General features: G+C 36.5%; 1 protein-coding gene across 5 annotated transcripts in view; it reads right to left on the bottom strand.

Moving 5' to 3' along the window:
* Positions 1-20,754, bottom strand: part of CORIN (corin, serine peptidase) — a 256,107-nt gene that overhangs the window by 185,535 nt on the left and 49,818 nt on the right. For all 5 annotated transcript variants that reach the window (XM_086705122.1, XM_086705120.1, XM_086705119.1 and 2 more), the window contains exon 3: positions 17,529-17,729. In XM_086705122.1, the coding sequence (XP_086561248.1) occupies positions 17,529-17,729 (201 nt within the window). The remainder of the gene's footprint in view (positions 1-17,528; positions 17,730-20,754) is intronic.

Raw genomic sequence — 20,754 nt, 5'->3', positions numbered from 1 at the left:
GCACTTTTTACCACAGTTCTAGCCTTCCCAAGGGTTTGAAATTACAACTATGCATGTGATCTAAGAACCACAAAAATGAAATATTAACATAAAAATTGGCCCCAGGACAGTATTACCTTGGGATGCCTGGTCAAACTGAACACAAAATTGTCCTAGAGTGACATGACCTGAATCCAAGGAAGTTTATAACCTAAAGTCATAAACCCATAAACCCATAAACCCAATCCATTAAGAGAAAGAATAATGAATCATTAACCATAACCAGCAGCAGTATTAAAAGTCTGAGAACTTCAGACAATTGAACAATCAATGGAGGCTATTGAACAAGTGTGAATGGGGGCACCTGGGTGGCTCAGTCAGTTAAGCATCTGACTGCAGCTCAGGTCATGATCTCACAGTTCATGAGTTCGAGCCCCAAGTCAGGCTCAGTGCTGACAGCATGGAGCCTGGAGCCTACTTCAGATTCTGTGTCTCCCTCTTTCTATGCCCCTCCCCCACTCAGGCTGTGTCTCTCTCTCTCTCAAAAATAAATAAACATTAAAAATTAAAAAAAAACAAGTATGAATGAAACAACTAAAGACAAAAATGTAGTCATTTGAATGACACACTATAAATTTAAAAAAACTGGACAATCTGAAAAGAAACCAAACAGAACCTCTAGAAATGAAAAATACATATAAACAATAAAATTTAAAAGTCAGTGAATAGAGTAAAATAGAAGATTAGATACTGCTGAAGAGAGAACTAAAGAACTAGAAGACAAACCTGAGAAATATACCAGAATTTAGCACAAAGATTAATAAAGGATGGATGAGAATGTCCAACCTAAGTGTAATTAGAGTTCCAGAAAGACAGAATAGAAACATCAGGAGGGAGGTTATATTCATAGCATTAAAAGCTGAGAACTCTCCCAAACTGAAAAAATATCTGAATATTTTTTCCCAAATTCAAGAAGTGCATCTTCCAGACAAGATATATAAAAAGAAATACAGGGGCACCTGGGTGGCTCAGATGATTGAGCATATCGCTCTTGATTTCAGCTCAAGTCATGATCCTAGGGTCATGGGATCAAGCCCCGCATCAGGCTCCGTGCTAAGTGTGGAGCCTGCTTAAGATTCTCTCTCTCTCTCTCTCTCTCTCTCTCTCTCTCTCTCTCTCTCTCTTTCCTTCTGCCCCCTCCCCTGTGCACATTCTCTCTCTCTAAAATAGATAGATAGATGATAGATAGATAGATAGATAGATGATAAATAGAAAGAAAGATACCCACATTCTATCCATTGTAATATAACCAGTTTATTTTTTTTTTTCAACATTTATTTATTTTTGGGACAGAGAGAGACAGAGCATGAACGGGGGAGGGGCAGAGAGAGGGAGACACAGAATCGGAAACAGGCTCCAGGCTCCGAGCCATCAGGCCAGAGCCTGACGCGGGGCTTGAACTCACGGACCGTGAGATCATGACCTGGCTGAAGTCGGACACTTAACTGACTGCGCCACCCAGGCGCCCCTAACCAGTTTATTTTAAAAACACACACACAAAACTTCAAACATCCAAAGACAATATTCCAATTGCCTACAAGGAAACAAAATTTAAGTTGGCACTAAAGTTTCTGATAGCATTGAAGAATCCAGATAAATGTGAAATAAAATTCTTAGATTGATGAGAGGAAAAAAATTGCCAACCTAGCTAAACAGTCATGCCATTTTGAGGGGGAAATAAAGACATTTGAAGATAAACCAAAACTGAAATAGTTCCCACTGGTCAAACCTCCAAGGAGTATTTTCAATTAAGAAGAGAATTTAACACAGAAGGAAGAAGCAGGAAGCAAGAAGCAATGGTGATTATTAAATTATGTATACTTGAAATCCCTCATCACATTGAAAAAGAGTGCAAGAGGCTTCTTTGTAAAGACTTCTTTAAATTGCCTAAAAATTTGCGAGGTTGAGTAGCACTGGCTATGGTACTTATTTATTACCATAAAAATCAGAAACCTGGGGCTTATTGCTTTGCTTGCTCACAACATAGAGGAAAATAAGAGTATTTCTCATATTTTAAAGTTTGAAAAAAAAATGAAAGTCTGTACCTTGGATGCAGAAAGGAACTAAGAAAGAAAATGATGTATTTTAAGTTAAATCAGATTATTGAATTATTTTGATTTTGGAACGTTACACTATATATCTGTTGCCTGTATTTCCATATCCTATGTAAACTTTAATTCAATCCCTACTATTAGAAGATGTGGAAAACAACCTATGTAACTAGCAATGAAATGAGGCAAGCATAAGTAGAAATCTATTTTAAATTATTATTGTATTTGCTGATATAGTCAATAAATATTAATAGTGCCTACGTAATAGAGCTTTCATGTAATCAAGTATATAGCATAATACTGAGCACACAATAAATTTGACATTATTTTGCTAGTCTTTTTTTCTTTCAAAAGATATATTGTATATTACTTAACATAATATGAATATATATAATGTTGCAATGCATCACAATGCTCTGTATATATGCAAAGTATATTATTTAGTCTACTTATTCGCTCACTAACCTATCTTGAACATTTCCACATATCAGTATGTATTCTTCCACAACATTGTTTTTAATGGTTGTACATTTATTCATACACCGAATCAAAAGGAAGGGATGGGGAGAAGAACAAAAGACTGATTAAAAACCCATTAAAAAATATAACCCAGAAACAAACAAACAAACCCAAAATCTTTATAAATGCTATGTATTATAAGAAAACACTAAGGAAAGAGTTTAATAAAACAACAGCTCAAATGATCCAATTAAAAAATGGGCAGAAGATGTGAACAGACATTTCTCCCCCCCCCCAAAAAAAAGACATGCAGATGACCAACAGATACATGAAAAGATGCTCATCATCACTTACCATCAGGGAAATGCTAATCAAAACTACAGTGAGATATCACCTCACACGTGCAGAATGGCTAAAATCAACAACACAAGACACAACAGGTGCTGATGAAGATGTGGATAAAAAGGAACCCTTGTTCACTGTTGTTGGGGAAGACAAACTGGTGTGGCCACTATGGAAAACAGTATGGAGCCTCCTCAAAAAGTTAAAAATAGAACCACCCTATGATCCAGCAATAATGCTACTGGGTATTTACCCAAAGAATACAAAAACACTAATTCAAAAGCACACATACGCCGTTGTGTTTTATAGCAGCATTATTTATAGTAGCCAACATATGGAACTAGCCCAAGTGTCTATCAACTGATGAATGGATAAATAAAATGAGTTACACACACACACACATACACACACACACACACACACACACACACACACACACTTGAATACTACTCATGCATTAAAAAGAATAAAATCTCGCCATTTGCAAGGACATGGATGGAGCTACTGAGTATAAGGCTAAACAAAAAACATCAGTGAGAGAAAGACAAATACCATATGATTTCACTTATGTGTGGAATTTAAGAAACAAAACAAATGAGCAAAGGGAAAAAAGAGAGAGATAGAGAGACAAACCAAAACCAAAACAAAACAAACAAAAAAAGGCTCTTAATTATGAGTACAAACTGATGGTTACCAGAGGGGTGTGCTAGGTTAATTAGGTGATGGGGATTAAGGAGGGCACTTGTCATGATGATCACAGAGTGATGTATGGAATTGTTGCATTACTATATTGTATGCTGGAAACTAACATAACACAATATGTAAACTAACTGGAATTAAAATAAATATATATATATATTTATTTTAAAATATATATATACATATATATATATACATGCATAAAATATATGTTTACAAAAAAAAAAAATACAGCTCAAAGACAAAAGAAAAAATTGTAATAAAAGAAAACTAAGAAAATTGCGGCTATAAGACTAATAATAGTAATTTAACACTGAAAATGTTTACAAGTAATAAATCAAAATTGACGAGTCTTAGGATAATCACTATAAGCACATTTAAGAAGATGCACATATAAGGAAAATAGCAACTCAACAAAAAATATCCTTCTAAATCCAAGAACCCAGAAGTGGAAGAGAAAAGTCCTGAAAATTTTAGTAAGAAAAATTTTTCCTGAGGCCCCTGGATGGCCCAGTCAAGCATCTGACCTTGGCTCAGGTCATGATCTCACAGTTTGTGAGTCCGGCCCCGTGTCAGGCTCCGTGCTGACAGATCAGAGTCTGGAGCCTGCTTTGGATTCTCTGTCTCCTTCTCTCTCTGCCCTGCCCCTTCTTGTGCTCTGTATCTCTTTCTCTCAAAAATAAACATCTTTAAAAAATATAACAAATAAAAGAAAAAATTTTCCTGAAATGAAGGAATAAATGAATCTGCATATGAGAAAGGCAACCATATTTCATTATGACATCAGAATGATGGACATCAAGATACAAACAGTTTAAGTTAATAAACTTAATAGAAGAATTCTTCAAGAACTTTGTCAGGAAGTAAGGACCAAATTTGTTCATTGTCCTTGAGTTGTCACTTCTTTCGCTTTATGTTGAACAGAGACAACTATTACGTATTTAAAAAAAAATTTTTTTTTACATTTACTTATTTTCGAAAGACAGAGAGAGACAGAGCACTAGTCGGGGAGGGATAGAGAGAGAGGGAGACACAGAATCTGAAGCAGGCTCCAGTCTCTGAGCTGTCAGCACAGACCCCGACGCAGAGCTTGAACTCACAAATCGTGAGATTATGACCTGAGCCGAAGTCATAGGCTCAACTGACTGAGCCACCCAGGTGCCCCAACTATTATGTATTTTCAAAGAAGGAAAAAATATTTTCCTTTTCAATTCAAAATTAAGATTACAGTGTTTTACTTATTTTTGTATCCGTATCTCTTTTCTCTTATGTTGAAAATGTTGGTTCCTGACAACATGAATGTAAATACTTACTCGCTTTCTCCTGTAATGTGCAAACAACACTTTCAAAATAACAACCCCAATATAACAATAAGACTGCCTAATGGAAACTTGAAATGAATTAAAGATTTAAATATAACACCTAAAACCATAAAATTCCTAAAAGAAAACAGGAGAGGGGGGAGCTTCCTAACATTGATCTTAGCAATGGTTTTTTTGATAAGATACCAAAAGTACAGGCAACAAAAGCTAAGTAAATAAGTGGAACCACATAAAACTAAAAAACTTGAAAACACAACCTCTGAAATGAAAAAACATTTGTAAATCATATATCCAATCAGTGGTTAATAGTCAAAATATATAAGGAACTCACACAACTCGGTAGCAAAAAAACAAATAATCCTAATTTTAAAATGGGCAAAGGACCTGAATAGATAGTTTCCCAAAAAAGACATACAAACTGCCAAAAATAATATGAAAAGATGCTCAACATCTCTAATCATCAAGAAATGCCAATCAAAACCACAATGAAATATCACTTCACACCTGTTAGGATAGCTATTATCAAAAAGACAAGAGATAACAAGTGTTGATGAGGATGTAGAGAAAGGAGAACCCTTGAACAGTGTTGATGGGAATGTAAATTGGTGCAGCCACTATGAAAAACAGTGTGGAGATTCCACACAAAAATAAAAATAGAACTACCATATGACCCAGCCATGCCACTGCTGGGAAAGCACAATTTTTTTTATCTGCAAAAAAAATGAGAACACCAATTCACAAAGATACATGCACCCCGTATTCACTGCAGCATGATTTACAACAGCCAAGACATGAACAACATCAACGCCCATTGATGGATGAATGGATAAAGAAAATGTAATGGAATATCATTTGGTCATAAGAAGAAATCCTGTCAATTGCAACAACATGGATAAACCCAGAGAAAGACAAATACTGCATGGTATCATTTATATGTGGAATCTTAAAAAAAAAAAAAAAAAAAAAAGGGATTTCACTGAAACAGAGAACAGACTTGTGATTGCTAGGGGCTAAGGGGAAATAGACAGATGTAGATCAAATGGTACAAATTTTCAGTCATAAGATCAATAAGCTCTGAGGATCTAATGTACAACAGGGTGACTATAGTTAATGACACTGTGTGATAGACTTGAATTTGCTGAGAGTAGAAGTGTTCTCAGCACACACACACAAAGAGTTAACTACATGAAATCATGGATGCATCAATTACCTTGATCTCGGCAAACATGTCAAAATGTATATGTATATCAAATCATCACATTTGACACTGAAAATATATGCAATTATATTGGTCAATTTTTCCTCAGTAAAGTTGGGAGGAAAACAATACTACTTGTTGAAGTTTAAGCTTTCTTTGCAATTCTTTAGGTGCTTAGAGTACATCCACTAGGGATGAACAATCAAAATATTCTAAGTTCAGTGGAGATAATTCGTTTATTTTAGATGGTCAAGTCACTAACTTGATATACAGTTAGATAACTTGTTGCTTTGTTTTCAATTTTTAATGAATTTCTTCTTTTGGTATAATTGTTCATTAAGTAAGTCGTTTACCTGATTCTAAATCAAAGCTACATGAATGGTACATATGAACATGTCTTATTTGCATCTCTGTCACTTCCTTCCTGCCTCTCTTCACCAGTAAGAAACATTTTTATTAGTTTCTGGTGTATCCTCTGTTTATTTTTTAATGTAAATAAATAATTTCCCCTTTCCATTTATCACACAAAAGGTGACATTTTATACACTGTTTTGCACCTTGATTTACTGATTCACTATTTAGTCCAGAAATCATTATGTATATAATATATTATACATTATATATACATTATATATATATATATATATATATATATATATATATATATATGTGTGTGTGTGTGTGTGTAGCAATCTACCTCATTATCTTCCCAGATGTATCTTACACTATTACTTGGCTAAACCATGTTTTGTTTTGTTTTTAACAGTTCCCTCCTAATGGACATTTAGAGTATTTCCATTCTTTTGTAATTGCAAATAATGTCAAAGCATCCAGGTTTTTGAGGGATATTCTTTTTAGAATTAAAGAAATTTTCTTTCTTTTTTACTGTCAAATTTTAACAAATGTGTTTGCTTCAGCAATTGAGATGATCAATAAAAGAAATCTACTGTATTAATTAAATGAGGAGACATACAAATAAAGTGTCTAATATTAAGCCATCCTTGCATTTTTATATTTGGTTGCTGATATTCTATTTAATAGCTTCGCATTTTATAAGTGAGATTTGCATTAGTCTACCCAGGCTGTTATAACAGAATACCATAGACTGGGTGGCTTAAAGAACAGAAATTTATTTTTCTCACAGTTCTGGAACTGGAATTCTAAGATCAAGGTGACAGCATGGTGTGTTTCCAATGAAACCTCTCCCCTTGGGTTACAGAGGATGTCTTCTGGCTGTGTGTGGTCACATGACCTCTTTTTGGGGTGAAAACGGAGAGAGGGAGAGCAAGTTTTCCTCTGTCTCTTCTTATAAGGGCACTAATCCCATCATGATGGTCCCCCCTCATGACCTGCTTTAGCCCTAATTACCTCCCAAAGTCCCCATCTCCAAGTGCCATCACACTGGGTGTCAGAGCTTCAACATACGAATTTTAGAGGGATACAAACATTCAGTCCATAACATTCCACCTTTGCCCCTCCCAAATTCATGTCCTTCTTAACGCAAAATATATTTATTCTATCCCCAAAGCCCTAAAAGTCTTAAGTCAATCCAGCATCAACTCCAAAGTCTAAAGTCCAAAGTCTTATCTAAATACTATCCACATCAGATATGGGTGGGACTCAAGGTACAGTTCATCCTGAGGCAAAATTCCTCTCCAGCTGTGAAACTGAAAACGGACTTGTTATGTGCTTCCAAAATGCAATGGTGGGACAGGCATAAGATAGACATCTCCATTCCCAAAGGGAGAAACAGGAAATAAGGAAGGGGTGGCCGGTCCTCACCTGAACACTGACAGAACTTGATGTGTCCCCACACATTACTTGCTTCACTGCATCTCATGATTGGCTATCACATGGCCACGTGGCCAATCCCTGAACTCTAAAACTAGCAGAGACTTTTGATTTAAAGTGTCCATTTCTTTTTCATGGCAGCACTCTTGTATTATGTTTAAACTTTTCTGTTGACTTTAAAGGATACATAATATGGTAACATACTGTGGCTTAATAGCCATTGAGTTAACATAAATCAGTTTCTTAATGTATATCCATTGTCAGAACACATTTCTAAACATACAACCAAAGCAGAAACAAACTCTCTGAGCTGATTACTTAATAAACAATGAAATTTGAAAAGAAATTTCAAGAAGGGAATTGTATAATTATAGACCTCCCACTTCCTGAGGTGATCAAATTCTCAGTAGTACCTATAAAAGCAAGGTTGGCCTTCCCATAAAATTGAAAACTATTGTTCAATTTATCTAAGATAATTATATGATAAATAAGTTTTTAAATTTAAGAATGAAACAGTATAATCTCACCAAAAATTAAAATTCCAGGTCAAACCTTTAAACTAAAATTTACCTTTATAATTAGAAATAAAACTTTATTGTTTGGGGAAATGTTGTATTTCTTACAGCATATAAATGGTATGAATTAAAAACCTTATCTTTTAAAGAAATAAGAAGAATTGAAATAGACCATGTTTTCCTCTGTCATTGAAACTCCTATAGAATTTCTCAGGTTGTAAATATGTTCATTATCTTAAGGCAGTGACCAGACAGCAGCTACGACTTGGGGACAGGATTTCTATCTGACTCACCCTTATAGTCTGCACAGCCAAACCCCAGAGCATGGCACCCAATAAACAGTTGCTGATGAATAAATGGTGCTTCCCAGAATATCCTAAACTCTCAGAAATTGAGACACCTCATAAAGCCTGGAAGAGTACGTACACATCAGAGTGAATTCACACCAACTAACATAATTATAAACAAGTACAAGTTTTATCAATTCAAACACCACATACAAATATTAGATTAATGATGCAGTGGAGAAAAATATAAGCATAAAATATGTTAACAATAAAAGACAAGGAGTGGTTTATATCAAATGTAAATTGGTACAAAGCTTTTGGCTTACAAAACTCATTATCATATTCATTTCAACTACAAGTAAGTGAAAAGACATATTCTCCAAAGGCATAAATAACAGCAAACAGATTCCCACTGACGGTTTTTTTTTTTTTTTGCTTTCAACACAGAATTGTACAAAGACCAAAAACCTAAGACAGTCAGCAAATTGAATGATTCAGTCAAAAGAATATACACAATGCCAATTTTCTTTCAGAACCAGAGAGTAGAATAATTTACACAGTTGTTTTTGTTTGTTTGTTTGTTTGTTTAGTTTTATCTGAGAATTTGTCTTTTAAAAGATGATTTGTAAAAAAAAAAAAAGATGATTTGTAACCTTGAATTGTTATTGGGACTGTGATTGTAATGCAGTATTACCTTGTTATTATTATTATTTTTTTTCTTTATACAGATCAAAGATATTGGGCTGTTCTTTCAGAAAAGGAAATTGATAATAAATCTGGAGAGGAAAATTTTGAGCCATAGGCCTTTGACATAACTACCTAAACTCTGACTCGCTTGCTTTAGTAATGTGTTACAGGAACATGCTTTTGGGGGAATATGTCACCTGTGGAATGTGGCAGGATTCATTTTGGAAAGAAGGTCAGAAAGTCTCACCCAGAGATCTTTGAGAAGGGAAGACTAGGACTGTAGTCAAAGGAGAGTGAGCCAGTCACCAATCCATTACCCCTTTCAAAAGCCTACCTCTACAAGTTTGCTCTCTCTGGGAGAGACCCAATACTTCCCAGTCATCCAAAGGAGGATGAAATGAGGAGAAAAAAGAAAGAGTGGGGGGAAAAAAAGAGAGTCCAGTGTTACATTCAAATTTCCTTTCTCTCTCTTCCAAGAAGTGTGCCGGTCTTCACTAGAATGCTACCATGCGAACTGGAAGAACATGAAGCAATTATTCAAATGCTTTGCTGGCTCTTGCTTAGATGTTGATGCTAGCCAGAAGCCCATGTCTGAATCTCATAAGTATTCTTTAAGCCTGAAGAATATGATTAATATACAGTGGAGGGCAACCAACTGGACGTGAACATTGGTGTGGAACACTGGGGGTTAGCAGAGTACATAAGCGATGGTGTCCAGGATCAGGACTGTGTTACGGAAACTGGTCTGGATCACCCAGTAGAAGAACCAAGTGGCACTCAGAGATCTTGGAAGGCAGGAGGTTTATTTTACACCGGGGGGCTCAGAGGAGATCATTCTCCAGAGGACTGAGCCCAGGGCAGAGATCGTTCTCCAGAGGTCTGAGTGCAGGGCATCAACAGAGTGGACAATTTATAGTCTGTTACTTCCGCATTCTTCATTAGTAGTAATTTGGTGCTCACGGCAAGCAGGGTGGGAAGAAGAACCCGGAAACGGAAGTCTTTAGGCAGGGACTGAAATTCCCCTATCAGTCCTGTCGGCCATTTTATAACAAATTTTTCCCTATCAACTACAGTAAATTTTGTAGTAGCAAATTCCTAATGAAGCAGCTTAAACAGGCCTTCAACTCTCTTAGCTACCAAAAAATACTTTTTTCATCTGGAATATGTGTCCTTACTCATAATTCAAAGACCCCAAAAGTGCCTATACATAGAATTTTTACTGTCTATGAAGAATCTGATTTGGAGAAAAATAGCATTTCTATTTCCATTAATCTCCTACTGAAATTGAGCATACTTAAATTATCAATGCAGGTAACAAATGTAGGAGAACAAATTAAAAGTTATATCTGGTATTTTCATATCAACCTGGAATTATTATAGCCATTTCAAATTATTATTTATGCTCATCCCTGTTATAAAATTATAGTTATTGGCCTATAGCTAGATACCATTGTTTAATGCATTAATAGACACGTGAATTACTGTACCATGAATTTGTATTTCTAATATTTTGGTAACTGAATTGTAATAAAATTGCCTTCCTTTGTGATTCTGTGTAATTTTTTTTTTATTTTTAAATTTTTTTTTTTTTTCAACGTTTATTTATTTTTGGGACAGAGAGAGACAGAGCATGAACGGGGGAGGGGCAGAGAGAGAGGGAGACACAGAATCGGAAACAGGCTCCAGGCTCTGAGCCATCAGCCCAGAGCCCGACGCGGGGCTCGAACTCACGGGCCGCAAGATCGTGACCTGGCTGAAGTCGGACGCTTAACCGACTGCGCCACCCAGGCGCCCCTGTGTAATTTTTTTTAAGCACCAAAACAATACTCTGAGAAGGTACCCAGAGGCCTCATCAGATTTCAGAAGGAGCCCTGGGCACAAAAAATTTAAGAAGCTCTGCCATAGGGTTAGGGTGGGGGTGCGGTCAAAAAAGAAGAAGAAGAAGAAGCAGCTTTGCCCTAGAGCATCGCTGCTTTTCCTGGGGATGTGACACAAACAGCTAGCATTCTGTCACCCTAAAGCAGTATTTTGCAAGCTGAAAATTGTATAGGCATTTTTACGGGAAGAAAGTTATGCAAGTATATATACAATTAGATATAAAACACTTTATGCCTATAGATCTAACACAACTACAAAATTAGTATGTATAAATTAAATTGAAACAAAACTACAAAACTAATGAAATTTAAGTTAATTACATTAATGAATAATATTAACATTATTCTCTGAAAAGCATTGTGCTGAGGCACAAGTTTCTTCTGTCTTTACGACACTTATACTACAATGTATTCCAGCTGAGTAAGTGGGTCACCATTTTTCTCCATCTGAGTTGCCCTGAAGGTGCCCTTTGCACAAGAAGCTGGTATGTACTTTAGTTCTGCAATTGAGAAGAATATCAAGTCTGCCTCTGTTCCTTTCTTGATGCGTGGCAAATGTCTAAGCAATGCAGCTTAGCAGCAACATAAATCATAAATAGAAGCTCAAATACAGGCATCAAAAGTCCATGTAACTACTTGTTATAAGATGGTTATCCAGGTTATCGAGATCAGGCTTACATTAGCTATTTTATATTGTCATTGAAATGAAAGCATATACTTAAGAAATTGTTACAGAGAATTCTTGGATCCCCAGAATACATCTGAGGTCTCTCAGACCCCAGATGGAGAAGTACTATCCAACAACAACAGAGGAATGCTAAGGATACAATTCTCAGATGCATTTAATCCATTCACTCATCTACATTTACACATGTAAGAACAGATAAGCACAGATTCCTACTCCAAACGGCACAATAATCCACAGTCAGCAATTTACAGAGGTGTGTATCTTACTCTGAGGACAGCAGAACTGAGTTTTGAAAAATATAATAAAGACATCTAGGGTTCTATTGTTAATAGTATTAGAAAACGTCAGGATAAAAGAAAGATTTCTGATGTCTAATTAGACTCCCTCTCCCAAGTACTCCCTTGGATAGTTGCCTGATGAATAGTACTCGTGGCAAAACTTCAAAAGATGCTCTCTGATCCTCTCAGCCTCATATTCTTGCAGAACTCATTTTCAAGCTAATAGAAATACTATGTAACAAACAGAAAACCAGGAAGAAAGAATAACCTTAGGGTTTTTGATTGGTATATAAGCTTTCTACATTCAGCAAACTTTGAGCATGTGGTTAGGGCACTTTTGGTACAAAGTTATCAGTGCTAATAAATCTCTGCTTTTTAGACAGCTTCACTGTTCTGATCCAAGTCATTTTATATTCAGAAGAAAGACTCTATATAGTTCCTTGAAGAAAAAAAAAAAAAGTAAACATAAGGTGAATGTCCACTGTTAGGAGAATCGTTGAAATAAAGTATGGCCTAATGACAATATGGACTGCTATTCAGTCATTGTAATAATGAATTAAAGCTAAATTGTTGTCTTGGAGACATTTACTCAAAGTATTCTTGAATGAAGAAAACATTTTATGTAATAAATGTGATCCCATTTTTTGAAAAACAATGACAAGAAAACCTGTACGTATGTTCTTCTATTACAGGTATGTGCATATATGTTTGTGTATGATTATATGAGCATGGGGAAAACTATAAAATCATATACACTAAGTAGTCAACATGGGTTAACCATGGGCAGACTGGGGGTAATATAATGCAAAAGGAAGGAGAGGGAATGAAGAGATTTATGCAAAAAAAAAAAAAAAAAGAAAAAGAAAAAAAGAAAAATACTTCCATTTAAGCATAATATGTATAACATGAACATAGTTGTGCATTATAAAAAAGAAGAAAATAATCTCCCAATGTAGGAGGATATGAAAAACAAGCACTAGAGTAGATAAGGAAGATAAAAATGATTGAGGGGTAGGAAGCAATTCCCGAACAGCACAGTAAGATCCTCCAGAAATATGCTCCTATGTAAAAGCAGTGAAAACACTGGGGAAAAAAAATTATCAAAATCAAATTTCTCAAAACTTTGGAATTTAACCAAAGGCTTGCATCAATTAGAGGAACATTTATTCAAGAAAAATGACTGAACCATAGTGAGAGCTCTGAGCTTCGTAGCATTTCATCTTGCCCTATTTCCATCACCATCTCCTCAGTTCTGCGGTAACCTTGAAAACCAATGGCTTTGCATTTATTGCAAAAACCTGCAACTGAGGGGGAAGGCAATGGAGAAGAAAGAATGGGTTTGAAGCTATCCAAAAAGCCGTCCCCAGAAAACTGTTATTATTCAACCTGTCTGGAAGATCCCTGGAAAGAATCCATTCTCAGAGCTTCTCCTTACTTGACCTGACTCAGAACTTTTTGTTGTTGTTGTTTCTGACTCAGAACTGTCTATATGCAAACAGCCCTATCCCCAGGGCACTTGTCAAAAACAATGTGTGGCGATTGCTAAACTTCACAGCTACCTAAGGCAAAGATGCCCTTGGAAATAAGAGGCTGACCCAAAACACTTAAAAAGGAAAAACTGGAGAATAAGATAGCCAAAGCGGCCTTAGAATGGCTCTGATATATTCTCCGGGACCTAGAAGGCCAGACTGTGCACATATTCAAGAAAGCTATGAGGAGCCAGTCCCAAAGCCACATAATTATTATATAATGCTGTTTATATGAAGTGTTCAGAATAGGCAAATCCATAAAGACAGAAAGTGTAGGAGTTTTGGACACAGGATGGGTGAATGGGGAAATGAGGAACAGTGGATACAACATTTCTTTTTTCTTTTCTTTTTTTTTTTTAAATGTTCATCCATTTTTGAGAGAGAGAGAGTGCGCACATGCACATGAGTGGGGGAGGGGCAGAAAGAGAGACACACAATCTGAAGCAGGCTCCAGGCTCTGAACTGTCAGCACAGAGCCTGAGGCAGGGCTCGAACTCACAGACTGTGAGATCTGAGCCGAAGTCAGATGGCCAAGAGAGCCACCCAGGTGCCCCCAACACTTTTTGCAGGGAGGAAAATGTTCTAAAATTAGATAGTTGTGGTGGTTGCACAACTCTGTGAATGCATTCTTAAAATCTTGTATTTTACGTATTAGAGGGTGAATTTTATAGTAGGTGGATAATAACTCAAAAAGTGTTCTTTTGATTAAAGTGAATGATAGATATGATGCATTCTCATCTGATGCAGAGATTTCGGATCTGGTTATCAAACAACATGATGAGAAAAAGGATCATCTTAAGCTTTTAGCACATTACCCCACTCTTTTGTCACTTCAATTCCTGATCAGTTTCCAGGTTATTCCATTGGCCACCATATTATTTTTAACCCAAATGTTTTTGGTTGGTCAAAGAGTTTTTTTTTTCTTTCCTTAAAATTCAGTTTATGCTTCAATACATATACAAGGAGAAAAGGTGAAAATACAAAAGGCAAATGCCTTGCTAAAATATAACATGCGAGCTATCAACCTTTTCCCTTTCCGTATCACAGCTGGGTTTCAAAATGTAGCTCATGGAAGTCCAGCAGTAACAGATGTCACATAAAACCTACTTTATACATTTACAAAGCTCTGTCACACAGTGTCATACAGGGAGGATTCTGATTAAGACTTTACAAACTAAGGTATTCTATGCTTTGGCTTGATATTAAGGATGCCCAGGGGCAAATGTGTTAAGGAGAGGCTACTTCCTGGTACCTTTTGCCAGAAGGTTAGTCCTCGGTTTCCTACCCAGGATATTTGGATGGAACAGAATGTCTGGCCACTGTATTTTTGGACTGAAGTGGACTTAAATAGCTTTTACATATGCCAGGAATTTAAAATGACATTTTAATTAGAGAGCAATTTTTTCAGAGGGACAAAAGCAAATTCTCTCCTAGGTGTTAGTAGTGATACAAGGCACTACATGATGCTTTAAATAAAACTGGTTAAGTAACTACTAAGTGCAGAAGTGTGATCAGACATTATTAATGAGAAGTGATGAAGCAGATATTAAAAATTGGAAATGTCTGCAGTTTGTTTACTTATTCATTCAATAAATATTTTCTTGTGCACTGGCTATACAGCGGCAAACAAAACAGACAACTCTCCTGGAGCTTAAAATTTGCTCGGCTCCTGCAATGAAAGCAATAAAACTAAATGAAGAAACATGCAAAACTTGAAAGAGCACTGGTCCACAAGTCCCAGGATCTGAATTCCAATTTCATGCCTATCACGTACTAGACAAGCAATTTGGGATATGTCAGCTAAGCCTCAGTTCCATAACTTGAAATGGTATGTGTCGCCTGTCCTGCATACGTCATCAGTTAATTATATATAAGGAGAAAAGAATTTAAATATGCCCTAAAAATGACCAAAAGCTCTACAATCACAGGCTAGCAATATTACTGAAATGTATGAAAAACTATCGAATCCCTTGCAAAGAACAATTTTAGTTAAGATAGTGTATCGAAGGTCTATGTGGTTAGCAGTAAAGCTCAATGCTGTCAAGTACATGAACAACACGGAATGACATATATTCAAAGGTGTTGACCTTTCTCCATTTAACCGTGCTAATTTCACCTGGATTTCCTTTACATGTCAAATTACATTCCTAGTCTCACGCAATGTTCCAGTCATAGGAAGAGAAAACAAGTCGAACAGACCTCCATCAAGCTTCCAAACTGAGTAACAAATACCATATGTTTCTTTACTCTTCACAGTACGTGTTTGCCACTTCTACTTGAATCTTAACAAATGACAAAACTTTCAAAAGAGAGAAAAATCCACTTAGCAAAAGAAAATAACAACCGCTATAATTGCAAACACATTAATGGGACTGAGCTTTTGCTTAAATTACCTCTGCACTTCTGATGAAAAACACTGTCCTTAAGAAAAATGAAGGGCTTAAAACATGACGAAAACATTAAAAACTTCAAAGTAAAACTCATGAGGAAAGCAAATTTTACTTGTCATACTTTGGGTTTGCAGTTATTACTGTCAGGTAATAAACACAAATCCGTATTAATCACTGGTAAACACCAAGCATCAGAAACAGTTAATATGTAGGTGCTGTGTGAAACAATGGAATCCAAACAGTCTGTCTCTTTGGGTCTAGAGCAATAGAATAACCCTGCTTTTCTTCAGACACTGTCAAATATATACCATGATCGCTAAAATTTAGCTTCCTCCTTCCCTTCCTGACTCAGAATGAAAATCAATACTCTGTCCTACACCTAGGATGTGATTCCCTTTGTGGGTTTTCATGAAAGAGGGAGGAACAAACAAGGAAATGACCCCAGATGGATGAGTTTTGTATAATTTTCAATCACATGACCTTGTTTGGGGAAGCAGAAAATAAGAATAAAGACAACTACAGAGAAAGTTCTTACAGTGACTGCGCTCTGATTATGTTTGCCAGAGCTGACTGGATCAGAGCTGAGGCTCTCAGGCGCTTGCCCCCAACTCTAATCCCACCAGCAATCTGGAAGCTTAGTGACCTTACTAAAAACTTGAGGGATGTTGAGGAATAAAATCATGTTCCACAGCATACCGTCTGCCACTATCTACCTGGTCGCATCTCCACAATTTCTGTCCTCTCTCTCTCCCAGCTCTTGTTCTGGAATAGCTGGCATTGGTCCTCAAGCAGGGTTTCATACACACCACTTTCCTTAAGGTGTGAGTGTCAGTCATCAACACATAAAATAAATTGCACAGCCAATAAAGGGGGAGAAGAGGGAAGTAAGGAAAGAAGAATGCGTGAGCACCTCAAAAGTAAATGGGAGGGGGGATAGTTCCCATTAAATCATTGACATTCTATTATAGAACCGAGATCCTTCCCACAAGGCACCAATAACAAAATAAGTAACTTCACTTACATATTCATTTATCTATCTCAAAACAAGTAACTTCAAAACTTCAAAACAGAAGCACAAACTTTCAGAGATGAACCACCATAAAAATCACTACCATTCTATCGGGGCAAGCAGTGTGCCTCAGAAATGTTGAATGACATTCATACGTTTTCCTTTCCCACCCTTATCCCTCCCTATCTGGATGGCCGAGCTGATGGCATTTCATGCTTAGGAACAGAACCCTCAGTTAGGGTTGCTGGGTGAGTGCAACGTGGCCTCTGTGGCCAGTTCGTGGTCACACTTGGTTGCCACACTTAAAATCCACCTGTAGGTTCTACAAACATTAAAGGGCATGGGTATTCAGTACCTTCAGACTTACTTGTGTTCCTGTGATTCTGGTTCCCTGGGAGAGAAGCATCCGTGGTCCAGGCTGGAACGTGCTGGTTGGGATGCGTGGCAGACGTCACAGTGCTCTTGTTACAAATCGTATTTGTAAGAACAACATCAGACACTGGGACTTCACCATCGGTGACCAAAGGTTCAGTTCCATTTGATTTAAAATAGGCTTTTTTTAATGTTCCTGAAAGACAAAAAAAAAAAAAAAAATTCTGATACATAACTAGAAGTGTTTATTTTTAAAAACATATTGAGAAAATTCTCGAACTACTTTCCCAAGTCTCATTCTATCCTGGCTAATCCAAAGAGAAAGATGATGGCTCACAAAACTACCCACTTCATTGGAACAACCAAGAGAGTTTCTTTTCTACCACAAATAACCTAATCCTGTGAAGAAACCACTGCTTTCTCAAAAGCTTCAGGCATAGAAACTGAGCCTCCCATCTAGGGTTCCCGGTGCCCAAAGAATGCAGGGCAATTCCATTTCGCCTGAGACTCACAACAAATAAATGAAATGTGGTGAATCTTGGTGTTTCCTTCTGGCTTTCTCAGTTTCTCAATTTCATCCACCATTTTATGCTACTTAGTACCCAGGACACACGCTCTTCATATCTCTATATCTGCCACCAAAGGACAACAGTGCCTGCTTAGGTTCAGCCTTTATTTCTCCGCATTTTCCACTAAGTTCAGTGACCTGCACATAACAAATAAATAAAAATAATAGGGCTCATATATTTACCAAGCCTAGATCGGAAAACCCGCCAAAAAGCAAACTCTAATTCTAGAAAAACTAAGAGAAGGAACTAAATTACCTTCATCTTTGACCAGAACTATAAATATGACTATAAGATACAGGCATTAAAACTAGGATTATCAACTGGTCACTTTCTCAAGGTATTCATTCAACGACAAAATAGTCAAACCTAAGATTACTGGAAATCACCTCACTTTGGCTTTAGGCCGAAACTCCTGAAAACCTTGAAAGAGATCATGTATTTTTAACTTAGTAAAAATAGACAACAGATTGTTTCCAGAATATAGCACTGCAATTGAGTATGTCACTAAAATAAACAAATGTGATATTGATTCATTATAGAAATACCCAGGGGAGATTTTTTTTCTAGAAGAATTTACAGCAAATGCTCTAATTGGCTCTCACTTTTCCAAACAGTCCACGGACCATTAAAAATAAAAGAAATATAAATAAAATGTTTAATATCAGTCTATGGAAAAAATTTCCCTACATGTGCTTGACACTTGGAAAACATTAACTACAAATCAAAATAGAAAAGCAGCTGTTTTCTAGCTAACTAAGGTCAACAGTTTCATCTGCTAAAGGATTCTAAATAAAACGTCGGAGCATAAAAACTCAATCGTGACCATGTGGTGCAGGTAACATACTCTCCAAACTGTCTGTATGATTATGAGTAAGTATTAAATGCAGTAAGTAAAATGAAAGACTTTATGTAATTGTTTTTTTATTTTCAAAATGATTGAGATCAAAATAAATGTATTTGATAGGCTTGATGACTATGTAATACAGATTTCATTCATACAGGAAAATTTACCAATCAATTAGATATAATTTTATTTTCATCCATTTATTAGTTGCTCTCACCATTCCTTACTTTGGCATAAATAGACTTTTCACAATAACATGTTAATTCCATTAACGTGGCCATGATGAACTTTTAAAGTCCATAAAGTTGACTTACTTAGCAGGCTAACCCTCTGAGTCAGCATCCAGCTCTGTCAACACACATTTAGCAAATGCAAACTCCTCACAGTTACATCCCTGAGTAATCCATTCAAAAGGAGTTGCTTTCCATATGAAATATTTCAACAGTTGTTCTCAACATTTTGCTTGTAATAATTAACCATATTACTAATCTTTCCTTTATCTTTTTCATCAAACCACAGGGGTGAAAGTGTTAATAACCTCTGCTTAGGGAGGCAAACGGGAAGAGACGCTTAAATACAGAGAACAAACTGAGGGTTGATGGTGGGACAGGGGGAGGGGAAAATGGGTGAGGGGCACTGAGGAGGACACTTGTTGGGATGAGCGCTGGGTGTTTTATGTAAGCGATGAACCACAGGAATCTACCCCCAAAACCAAAAGCATACTTTACATACTGCATGTTAGCCAGTTTGACGATAAATTATATTAAAAAAATTAGCTAAATGAATTACCAGAAGAAGAAGAAGAAGAAGAGGAAGAAGAAGGGGGTCATCTTCTGAAACACTGACTGGAAACACTGAGATAATAACTTTCTAAACAATTCGGCTTCCTTGCTCTTAAATTCTACATATGAAGACAAGCTGGCAGAATAGATAGAAAGGGACAGGTAATATATGATACATGGTAGTTGCTGTAGTTAATGTCCCTAAAGTATATTTTTAAGAGACAGACAGATGGACCAACCGACAAAGAAGGAGAGAGAATAAACCTAAGGACCTGTCTTTAAAAGCCTGAACTCACTAGACAATCTCTTTTCAAGCAGCTCTGGAAACCGACCAACTCTCACCTCATAGTTGGTCATTTTTTAAAACGTACAAACATTAGAACTCGATAAGACTAAATACCCTCAAGCTACACCACGGTGAGCTATAAAAATGCTGAGAATGATTAGCCCACAATCGAGGGTTCACTCTTCCAATTTCGCCCCAGAATTTTCTACACTCTTATTTTCACAGTGCTGTGGTTAAAAGTACAGGTTCTATAGCCTGACCACGTGGGTTTAAATCCCATCTCTGGTGCTCACTAGCCCCGAAACTGGGCAAAGTCTCAACTGCCATTAAATAAGGAAAATAAAAGTCCCTCTCCTCATGGGACTGGCTGTTAAGATCAAATTAGTTAATATATATATAAACATTTGGAACAGTTCCTGGCACATAGTAAGTTCTCAATAACTGTTAGTCATTAGTACATAATGATAGTAATGAAAGTAAAACTGTCTTCCTTAGGGCTATTTAGGTACTTTTAAATAACTATCAATTTCCATTTACTCTAAGTGCATCCCACATAACAAAATGGCTAAGGAAAATTTCCAAAGTGAATCACCTAACCTATACTTTTGGAATAAAAGAAGTGTGGCTCTTTCATGCCCAGTTAATAATACAAGGCCCCACCAATCAAGGTTGTTTGGCTCAAAAGTGTATCAGCTCTGGAACACAGCTCTGTTTAATTAACAATGTTTAAGGAGGGGCAC

This window comes from Puma concolor, chromosome B1 (assembly GCF_028749965.1).
Source record: "Puma concolor isolate L17-30 chromosome B1, mPumCon1.1.hap2, whole genome shotgun sequence".
Classification (NCBI taxonomy): domain Eukaryota; kingdom Metazoa; phylum Chordata; class Mammalia; order Carnivora; family Felidae; genus Puma; species Puma concolor.
Note: the sequence above shows the minus strand (reverse complement) of the source record. Positions and strands in the feature narration are given on the sequence as shown.